Source organism: Nothoprocta perdicaria, unplaced genomic scaffold, assembly GCF_003342845.1.
Source record: "Nothoprocta perdicaria isolate Ctin4 unplaced genomic scaffold, notPer1 scaffold_131, whole genome shotgun sequence".
NCBI lineage: Eukaryota > Metazoa > Chordata > Aves > Tinamiformes > Tinamidae > Nothoprocta > Nothoprocta perdicaria.
This window is the reverse complement of record NW_020454439.1, coordinates 1,265,966-1,277,874: the sequence shown is the minus strand read 5'-3', so window position 1 is coordinate 1,277,874 and position 11,909 is coordinate 1,265,966. Positions and strand designations below refer to the sequence as shown.

General features: G+C 37.9%; 1 protein-coding gene across 1 annotated transcript in view; it reads right to left on the bottom strand.

Annotated features, from left to right (window-relative positions):
* The window catches only part of ADCY1 (adenylate cyclase 1), a 135,113-nt gene that overhangs the window by 79,166 nt on the left and 44,038 nt on the right, over window positions 1-11,909 (bottom strand). Inside the window, exon 3 of the mRNA XM_026033697.1 lies at window positions 695-813. Within this exon, the coding sequence (XP_025889482.1) occupies window positions 695-813 (119 nt within the window). The remainder of the gene's footprint in view (window positions 1-694; window positions 814-11,909) is intronic.

Genomic DNA, 11,909 nt, shown 5'->3' with positions numbered 1-11,909 from the left:
AACTGAATGCCTACAGTCTCCAGCCTGTAACTTATTAAGAGTTACCAAAGACTGTCATTATCATTGCTAACTATACAGCATGAGCTGCACAGTGTTGCTTACATGTGTGAATGATGCTTACAGCTTATTCAGAATATGAATGTTAAAGACAAGAAGAATACATTCCACTCTAACCATTACCAGTGTGCAGGAGGCCACTTGCTGAATGGTCTGTCATTGCGCAAGAAGCAGACCCCAATCAACAACTTCTGAGGAGGAATGCTGATGTGATGGGCATTGATTTATATTTTCCCAAGTTTACATCACACCTTCTTCCTACACATCCATGGAAAGCAAAGTACTAGAAATAATCTGCCTTGTTTTCAGGAAAGCATAAATGTGATGTTAGCAACATAAATATTCCCATTCACCAAGAATATAACGTAGTACATGGAATGACCACCCACTCAAAAAAGGTTTCCTGCTCTCATCATTACTATTCTAAGCAATATATTGATTCAATATTATCTTCTCAGAAGATTATTCACTCTCTTTAAGTGGACCCATTCTCCACCTGCACCCAAACAACAAATCTGTACTGTACTGCTTGCTCTTTATACTCAAATCTCTGATTGCATCTGCATGTCACCATATTGTGTGTTATGTATTAAAGATTCTCTTTTTTAAATTATTTAATGGGTTACATCAATCCTACCTAACATTGTCATGTCTTTGAATGTAAATCTTGTGGAAAATCCTTTCAGGAGGCTTCAGGAAATCTTCCTTCATTTCCATTGCAACATTCCTGGGCAAAAGACTCATCAAGAGACGTTCCTGAAAGAAAATGTAAACAACATCAGTTTCATGGTATATTGTATTTCCACTATTCAACAGTTCTGGGCTAGTAAATTAGACAAACTTTGCATAATCTAGCCTGCTTCCAACAACTTAAACTTGTGGAACTTAAAAAGCTTCACGAACAGCACAAACAACTTCCTTCAAATCTCTGCAGCCTGTGTGGATATCTTTTTTAATTCCTCTGCACAAGAGAGGGTGACAAGGGGAGGTGAGGGGAAGGGGAGAGGGAGGGAAGAGGGCAGAGGAGATGAATGGGGGAAAGGAGAGGAAAGAGAGGAGGGGAATGAGGTAGAGGGGAGGAACAGATAATTGTCCATAATTATCATTAACATCACAGTGCTAACAGTAAGAACTTATTTTATCATTAGTACCATTTATCTATCTGTGAAAGAATTTCCAAGATCATTTGCTATCCTTTTGTATTCTATTTGGGAATCTAATGAAGGTGTTACATTACAGGGACTATGACAGCTGGTTATTAAGCAGTGAGAATGGATGATAGATTTATCCACACAGTCTGAATCAGCAGAACAATAATAAAGGTACAGCTTTAATGGTGTTTTACCCAGCACAGAAATGCCTGTTCAAGGAAGCTCAGTAATACAATGTATCAGCATAAACTCCTGGTTAAAATCATATCTGCTCACTATATCCACCAAAAAATTTTAGCAGATGTCATGCACCCTCTTGAATCTTGTCAGTGCTAACAATAAAGGCTTGTGTAGTTATTCCACATATTCTGGACCATTTGCATGTTCCTGGAGAGCTCTGTACTCACAAATCCTACTAAAGCTCTCTTCTCACACAGAAAACAACTGCCATTTAAAATGCTCTAAACCTATTTTTGTTCCCGTGTGCAATTCAGGTTTGCTAGCCTCATCCACTGTAGCAGACTAGAAGAGCTTGTGTTACTGTCTCTGATCCGGTGCCAAAGCAATGGCAGTGAGGAGACATCAGAAGAATGCAGATCTTGGCCAGACTACATCCTCCTCTTATTTGAATTACAGTAAGTAAATAAGGAGCAACAATTAATAGAACAGAGGTATTGCATGGACAAACTCTCTGTATTTCTCACATGCAAATACTAACTGGCCACAAATGCAGAATCATGATAGACTACTCAAAAAGCTTCTCATTTTACAGTTCTGGTTTTCACAGTTGACACACATTTACTTCACAGATGAGTAAGCTATATTTTGCATAAATGTACTTATTTCACATTAAAGCGCCTTTAATATGCCAGGGCAGTACACTTTGACTGGAGACTGAAGTTCATTCATGTTCATTCATGGATGAACATAGTACTTCTCATGTAAGTTCTAAGAACATGGCAAAAAACATGGTGGAATTAAGTATTTGTGGACAGCTTATGTATAAATCCATTTCAAGTTAATCAAATAGTCTCAGATTTCAGTGGGAAATGGTAAATTGCTACAGTTCTTATGTTAATTAAATTAAGTATAAGCATACCTATCGCTGTAACAGAAATATATGATGTTGACTAAAACCCAAAAGGAATAATTTTGTCAAGAGTGGAACTTATGAAGGTCTTCTTACCATGTTATCCAAGTTCTCCAACTTGTTATCTTGCAGTTGATTAACAGTTTTAACTCAATTATATTGAACTTGCAGCATGAGCTCTCCCCTTATTAGGCAACAGAGAATCCATACAAGACAGAACAGTCTTGCCTGAGGATTAAATTCTCTGGTGTTTAAGATGGTATAAACTCCAGATGATATTGGAATTTCAGAAGTATTATCCTGGATGTCAATTCTCTGATGTCTGATAAGAACTAAATGTTTGCTGTAGCTTTTCTCAGTGAGAGTGTTAAAGATCTTTGCCTTTCTGCTGGGACAGGCATGTAAATTGCAAAGCTGTTACGAGGAGGGGGCACTATTTAAGCTTCCTTTTTTCCTAGAAAGCCAGGCTAAAACATACAGAGAGCTATCAAACAAATTGGACAGGCTCAGACAGACACCTAGAAACCAATGCTGACTGCACTTTTTTGGCCTATACGCACACACAGTAAAGGAGGCGAATAAAAGATTTGCAACTAAGGTCAGCCGAGAGGCCAGGGAAAATAAACTATAGTTCTGGAAGCAGCATCAGAGAGCTGTGTTATCCTACAGCTCCAAAATTTGCATCATTATGCTGTTAAGGCTACAAAATTGGTATTTCCCACACATGTTAGCATGACTACTGCAAGATGGAAGGGAGCTTATAAAAATCCTATTTCAAATTGTGGTGGTTTGCTTTTTCATATTACACTGTAGTTTACAACAAACTAGAGATGAAAAAGAAAGTGAGGAAGATCTGGTCAGTCTTTACCAACAGGATTGGCACTCTATACTCCTCTCGTGAGTAGACTCGGTTAGGACTCTATGAAAGGGCCATCTCTACTGACCCGTCAGGCCAAGTAGGGAAGCAGCAGTATGTTTGTACAGATTTATCATTAGAAGAGAGTCTGGCAAATATAGGAAACAATCCTGCAGTAGAAATTATTGAAATAGTGAAAAAAAAAATGAAAGAGCATCAGCATGTAACTCTCTTAAAAACTTATATATAAAGAGAACATAAAAAAATATGAAAAACTTATTTTATAAAATTTTAGCAAAATCTCATCTGTCAAGAAAAGTGGTGTTGACTTCCAGGTCACCCTATGGAACCATTAAGGACTTAGAGATTTGGAGCTGTAAGACTGAAATCATATATGCCAAAGACAGTCAGGAGAATGAGGGGCTCCATTTGGATCTCTGTTCAACAAGTCCTGTCACCATTGTCTGATTTTTTTCTCATTTGCTTCTGCAAGGCTGATCCACTTCAAAAAGTAATGTGAAAAATAGAGCAAAAGGAAGCCTAGATGTGCACAGCTGCATAGAGCACCGAGTGAAACAAGAGAGCCCAGCAGAAAGGCTGGTCACATTTGTGGTGACATTCATGCTTGAGCGGCCACTGCCTCTGACAGCGATGGCTGATCATGGAAAAAAATGAAAAAGGGAGACAGATAGGGAGCACTAATCAATTAGCCACAAGTTTGACTAGAATAAAACAATACTCATGCTGCAGGCTGCCTTTTCTGTGATAAATTAACTTGTCTTGGTTGTGCCTCAACATGTGGCATATTCCTGTTCTGAATCAAAAACACAGGAGCTAGTAGAAAGACACAAATGGCTCCACGTTTTCACATTTCTCTCTGATCTATAATGTTGGTGAAACTTATTAAAGCTTTCTTATTAAAGAATGGATCTTGGGCCCAGTTTCTGCTCTTCCAGGACTGTGTGCTCTTTTGTTCTGCATTAAATTTCCACTCAGCATTAACATGATGTGAAGTGAAATCACATCCTGAAAGAAAGATTCTTTTCAGAGATCATTATTGCCTGCTAAAGATCTTGCTTTCCCTGCACAAATCTCATTTAGAAAAAGGAAATGACAGATGAGAACCTATATTTTCTTCATTCAAAGTGGCTTTTTTCTTAAAAAACAAACAAACAAAAAAAACGTATTTGAAATTGCCATCTGGAATGCCAAAGTGGGCTGTCTCTGCCAACTGTCTTATCACCGTTAATGAAGATCTATGCACCATTAATGAAGACTGAGCTAATTCTTATAAGATCACTCAATTTAGATAAACATCCATATTTTATTCTCCCACATCGATGAAGTACTGTTAGAGATAAGAAAAGGAACAAAGACATACGTTTTACCCTGCATCACATCCAAATGTGCATATTAAGCCATAAAAAAATTGTCCAGTGTTGCACTGCCAGTTTTCAACAGCTAGTACCATTATTTCTTTTTCTTCCCACAGTTAATGATCAAAAAGACCCAAAATTACTATTTTTTAAAAAATGTTCTCAACTCTAAATGCAATTACAAATTTCTGTTCTATAATTCTTGCTTCTGCTGGACTTAAGGAAAAGAGTTTTCAACCACTAGTTCTGGAGTTATTCATTCTAGACTGAACTAGACACAGTCACGGTTGACCAGATCTAGTGTTGCAGGCAGTCCTGCTATGAGAGGGAGGTTGGATACAATCACCTCCAGGAGGCCCTTCCAATCTCTGTTTCCATCAGCCTGAAATATACTGCAAAGGCGGGTACAGTACCAACATGAGAAAAAGAGGGTATCCACAGCTTCTGGAAAGCTACTGAATCCATCTTACCACCTTATAAAACTCAAATAGGGCTCTTAACAGTGATGAGCTCAGAGCTCAGCCAGCTGGAAGCTCCTCTGTCCACCTCCTTCTCCCATCTCTACCCCTTTCCCACCCACAGCCCTGCTCTGCTCTTACATATTCCGAACACATTTTTTTACTTCTCTCGTAAAAAGAGAACAGCAGAGAAAGTGAAACATCGTGATTTTGAACACTGTTGCCATGAAAGTTCTCATTTTACTGCATTCTCCAACCGCTCATAACTTTCCCAAAGTCCCTTTGAAATTTCTGCCTTGATTTATAATGATTTTATGCAGACCCCCAAACAGCCTAGTATCACACTCTATACTGTTGTACGAAGTGATTTATTTTAACATATGCATGGATTGTAAGTGTGACAAATTTTGAAATCCCATTAAAAAAGCTGTAAATCATGTCCCCTCATCAGAAGAAGCCTTAAATGCAGTAAAAAATCTTCATGTTCCTAGACAACTTTCTTTTCGCTTTTCCCCATTCTGACTCAGCAGACACCTTGTCCTCATAAAATATGCTCGAGTGGAACCTATCAATGCTCATGCTTGTGCTGGTGAAGGAAATATAGCCCGAATGGCACTACAAATATCGATCTCTCCTTAGCCTCCCTAAAGGTAAGGTTCTAAGACGCCTGATTCAGGAATGCATGTCCATGGTCCTTTGCCATGCGGCAAGGGTCCTTTGCATTTTCTGGGCCTTAAATACATACCTAGCAAAAAGCAGGTTGGGCATCTTTGCTTTCTGGGTAATAAAATACAAATAGATGGAGTTACACTCCATCTAGGGTTACAATTAATAAAAGGAGACAACAGACAAGAAAGGGCCATTTTGACCACCTTGTCTCTTGGGACTTTTACAATACAAAGCCTGAAGTCCTACCAACCAATTATGTAGTCAACAATAGAACTTTTCATGGTTGCTACACTTTAGTGCAAAAGGCCACCATACCAAGATATAAGTTCTTTTTCCTCTCCTTTTTGGAGAAGACAAGCAATACACAAGCATATAAAATTAATAAAAGTGTTTTAAAGCCAACTTTTCTATAAATATGAGATTCTCCTTCTACTTCATCAGCAACACTCCGAAGTACATCCTAAGTATTATCATTGCTATCTTATTATGCCTTCACTCTTTTTAGAGTGGTCTTTAGCGATTTTAGCTAAACTGCAAAATGGGTATTTTTAGTGGTTTTAGTGGTAACTGTCGTGCTTACATGTAGATAAGCTGTCATGCTTATATGCATAGATATTTTAATTCCATGGAAGGAAAATAAAAGAGAAGGAGAGTAAAGAAATCTACTGCAAAAATTATTGTGATTCATCTATACTTCTTGTAGGCTGGCAAACAAACACAGCAGATTTTATACATGCACTATTAAACCATGTTACCAAAAAAAAAAAAAAAAAAAAAAAAAGAAATATTGCCCTGTCTTCCAAATAAGAAGTATAAAAAATACACAATTAAAGATGGAGATCAGGCAGCCACAAGATGGCAGTATTTAAGAACATTCTTGAGATTTCTTGAAAAGTTGTACTTATGGGTAAAACCTCACTGCAACCGTAAGAATAAAAGACCATCCATTAAGTTTCATTCTAACCATTCTAACTATCTTGAATACCAAGATAGTAGCTAACTGCATACTATTATAGTAGGCAATCAATATTTTATGGATAAAATAAAAAATACTAGCAAATTAATCTGAAATTACTAGTCTGAAATATGGATAACTCGTCCTTTTAAAAAGAAAATATTAAGGATATTTGGTAATATACTAACATGATTCCACATGAAAAATTGTTATGACTGAGAAGGTAGGTGTTAGGGGAGACCTAAAGTCTTGTTCAGAGAGAACAACAGGCAGCATCAAGGGCATAAATACTGAGCTGGAGAGTGGGTATAAAGAGAACATGAAGTTTCCTGAAGGCAAAAAGTACACAGGAGAGCATACAAGACATGGAATAAGAGAAATTCAACAGCAGTTGCATTGTAGATGTCATCTATTAAAAAAAAAAAAAAAACAGCTCAGATATAGGGGGTAGAAACCTCTGAAGGTGAAAAAGTCCCACAAACGGAGCACTGAATGGCTATGGAATTTACCACATTATTTATGTGATATTACCCTAAAAGGGCAAATGTGATTCTAGGATGCACTGAGAGAAAGATCACCAGCAGGATAATACACACGCTTTTGAGATCAATTCCACTAATTATACTCAAAGAGGAACCTGAGTGGAGAAAGACTAGGAGGGCAAACATGGAAACCAGAAGGCTAAAAAGCATAACTAGTTTATCTGATTGCCCTCATGCACAGTAAATCAGAACCCTCTAGAAATATATCAGTATGGATTAATCCCCATGAAGGCCAGCCAAAAGAGTTAACACAAGATATAAATTCACAGTGAATAAATGACTGCAGTGTCAGCCTACCGCTTATCTTTCTACTTTCACCCTACACCCTTTGCATTCTCCCTCACTGAAACCTAACTGGGAAGGTTCAATGTATCCATAAAAGGATCACAGAGAACTTGACAGGAAAGGGATGAATTTCCTTTCAGTTAATGGAAATCCTCTTGCTAGAAGCAAAGGAGAGGGAGGAGATGCTAAATTCACATAGCAAAATGGAGATTTTATCCTTAAGGCATCTTTATTGGCTTCACTATAGGACACAAAAGTGCACATATTCTCTAAAGGAGATAACTTACAGTGAAACCCTGTTTGGCTGGAAAGAAAGCCTCTCTCCATTGCACTGAATAGAGATAGCAGAAGCAGCTATTTCTGAAGTCCAAGTTCCCCTCCTATAGTGATATTTTTTTCCAAAATGACACCTTGAAACTAGATGCTGCCTTTCACATTGTTTTTTCTCTTCTGCTCCATAAAGACAGAAGCAGATGGAGGAAAAGAAGATAAGGCAGAGGACCGGGGGCTGGGAAGTAATGGCAAAACTCTGTGTTTCTGTAGGGAATATGGTGAAGGAAAAGAGAGGAAATGGAGGAGGGTCTGGCAACCTTGGGTAGGCTGTGAGAAAGGTTCTCTACTGGCTTGGCTACTGTGCTAGCTTTGCATTTCACAGAGAGATCTACCATGACCAAAGAGCATTTCCCCTTTCCCTCATAGAAGGGAACCCTACTTAAGCAGATGAAATTCTCAGAGAATTAGAAAATCAAAACACTTCGCAATCCACTTTGAGAGCTTTCCCACAGATCTGATCCTTGTCAGCTTGTGCCTTGCCTATAATCTGGCCAAAACTCAATGTGTTTCGGGAAGCACACTGGAGGCGAGCTCTAGATGATGCATGTCAGAGATCTGACCACATCCATGGGTAAAAAACTGGTGCTGGAACAATCAGAAATTATGGAATCATATTGCTTGAAACACAAATTCTGTACATAGTCTAGCTCAGGGCTCTTCTTTTGAGCATACAATGACATAAGTTATGAGGTAAAATAATGAAGTCTCAACAGAAACTTTCCCTAAGCCTTCATCATGCAATCCATCATTCAGAGAAGTTCAGAGAAGTTCAGAGAAGTTCAGTGGGTATGTGAAGGATACAAACACGGTGCATCTCTGAAAGTTTACGAGTAAAATCATAATTAAAGCCCCATTTCAAATGGGGATCTTGAAATTTACCTTATTTATTAAATGCTAGTTTAATAAACTTGTTTTGATCTGTTAAGCTTCAGTGGGTTCTTCAAGAGCAGATTCTTGAGTGGACATCAGTGAAGATGAAACATTTTTGGCACAGAACAGCTTCCAAGTATGCGGTTCTAAATCTCCCTCTGCGGAAGGGTAAATATTTTGCCTACTCTTTTGCAGAGTCTGACAGAGCATATTTCAGTTCAATAATCCTCTTATATTAGCTCTGATAGTATGTATATGTATTGAGTAGAAACATTAAAAACAAAAAAAGAAACCAAATTTAAAATATAACTTAAAAAATCATTTATGGAAGGATTTTTTGTTTCAAATGAATAGACACCTTAAAAATGAACAGAAAGAATACCACTGCTGTGCCAAAATCATGATCAGAGAGAACATAGAAGTACTGTTGTAATACTAAGCAGGTATTCAATCAAGACACACGTGAATTCAAGCGTCCTATGGACTGAACCACTGCAAAGAACAAAGCATAGTATCACAAACAGGATGTGTACAATATCTTATCACTACACCTGCTTCTGCCTTTCTCTTAAAGTTGCTAAGAAGACAGCACTATTAGCAGCAATTTGACTGATGCTACTCACTTTCAGGATAAATGGAGAAGCAGACAACATTTATCTGGCTAACCAAAGCTATGCTAAGCTTGCTGTCCAGTTAGGGTATCTCTGTGTTTACACTCCATAGTTATGTCTTGACCTCTTCTATCAACATAACACTGAACACATGGAGTTGGCACTTCTATATTTCTCAGCAAGCAGAAGTCATCGAATTCAACTCCCAGCGAAGTAGACACCTCCTCCTCTTCTGCCCTCTGTAAACCTACAGTCTTCAGCTATGACTTTTTTCCCCTGAAAGAACCTGGTAGATGTTAATGCTCAAGATGTTGCTGGGACTGTAGCACCATTTGCTTTTGCTCTGTCCCATAACTATGATAGTCATCCTACTTCCCACACTTCTGTACCAGAATCCAAGGATGTTCAACAAGTACATTCATTGTAAACCTGTTGTGCTCTTGCACCTTGATAAGAAGTGAGGACAGCAGAGAGTAATTGGGAGAAAGGACTCAGCCATCTACAGATCTTCTCAGTGCTGAAGCATAAAGGCTACACCATCAAAGAAGCAGAATGGGTGAAGAGCCAGAGGATTACTCTGGAAGGACACACCACTGTGGTAGCAGTGGTGCTGAGCAACCTCGATACAGCACACATTCAGGACTGCAGTATGGGTACATACTGCAGTACATACCCTGCAGTATGGGTATGTTGGGTATACCTGGGCACATACCCTTTCCTATAACAGATTTTTTTCCTTTTTTACCAACAGTGGAGCAAGCACTTCACTCCACTGTACTTCACTCTTCAGTGAAATAACTCTGATTGCTAGTCAAAGAGCATTTTGCTCTTTTTGCTCTGTTGTTTGCTTATGTTTTGTCTTCAGAACAGGGAATTGCCCTTAACCTATCTGCAGAAAACCTGATGAGCAATGAGTGTATTCACCCTATCAACATACTAAATTTCATGCAGACTTTATTCATGTTTACCTTGTCAGACTAGGAAATTCCTAATCAGATGTGTCTGTTGAAAGTGAATATAAACTCAGCATATTTGCTGATTTTCAGCACATATCAAAGATATAAGAGGTATCTGAAACCCTGAAAGAATTTAAATTACATGATAGAAATTCTCCACTCCAGAACAGTAAAACTAAATCAAAAAATGACCTTAAAATGCATTCCTTCCATAAATAAAGAGTATATTGCTTAGTACTTCATTTTTTCTTGCTTTCTTTTTACCTCCACATCAGGCTGACCAAAAGGAACAGGCAAAATGTCTGGAAACATATGTATGCTGGATCAGGGAAGAGGTACTATCAAGCAGTGCATACGGTCACACATTAGGATGATGGCAAAGTACCTTGCTCAATATCCCCTTCATGGAAAAAATCTCTTATAAAGCAGAGATTTAGCAAATGGGCCTTTTGGGAAACTGCACATTGGACCAGACCTGTTGATACAATTTGAAAGAGCTTCACAGCAGAGCTGTCTGTGAGCTTGAAGAATGGCAGGGGACAAGATGTGCTAAGCTTTTGTTAGAAAGCATCAACTGCCTTTCTAATATAATTCTAGAAGTGAACACAATTCTATGAGCAGCAAGAGAAAGTCTGCGCAAGATAAATTTCCCAGTAACATTTTAAAGCTCCTCGTGGTTTCCTGTTGCCAAGGGAAGAATCACAACAGACCTCACTCCTGAGGTTGTGTTGTTGTATATTGTAGCATCCTACCAAATCTCATTGATTTGAAAATGTCTGCACTGTGCTCTCCACTTCTGGCTTGCCCTAGGCATGGAGAAAACTTAGGCTGGACCAGACTGCTCAGCTCTGCAGGGATTTTCATTTCAGCTTGGCATCTCACCCCTATCCTTTCTCTTCCCACCACAGAAGCAGTAGTAGCTGGAGAAAAATTAAATCTCACCCATATTTTGAAAAGGCATAAGCTGTCTCTATGTGCATCTTTGCATGAGAGGAAACACAACACTGCTGCCAGGAATCTAAATTTAGGAATTAAACATAAGAAAGTATTTCAAGTTTCTAGAATCAAATATTATTAAACTTAAGGATCTAAAGCACTATTTGATTTTCTAAAATATGATTATTTCTTTAAGCAACTGCTATTCAAGATGTTATCAACTGAAAATTATATAGGGGTATATTATTAATCATCCAGTGACAGAGTTGTGTGCTCTTTTTTATTCCTTCTCTTCCACGCTCTCAAAGGGAAAATATAGGAGCAAGTAGGAAAAACAAAACCGAAAATTTCACCAAAAAAAAAAAAAACCCAAAAAAACACTCCAGTATATTTAGTTGACACACATATTTGAAGTTTCCCAATTTTTTTCCAAACTCCTAATAGCCAAAGTATCAACACTTTTCAGCATGATAAAACTAGTATTTTTAATATATCTTCTTATGTTCAACTATTCAACCTAAACCAGCTCAGAATTCTCTGCAATAAATAAGAACTTAATATATCCATGTAAAGATATATCTATATGTTTATTAGGAAAGACATACTACGAGGGAAAACAAACTGCAGCAAACACCAATCCAAAACATATATATGTGATATTGAGTTTCAATGATTAAATAGACTTATCACAGAAAGCAGAGTTAATAAGCCAAAATTTTAAGGCTTAAAGAAAAAAAGAGGAAAACAAAAAAAGTTCAGTTTGT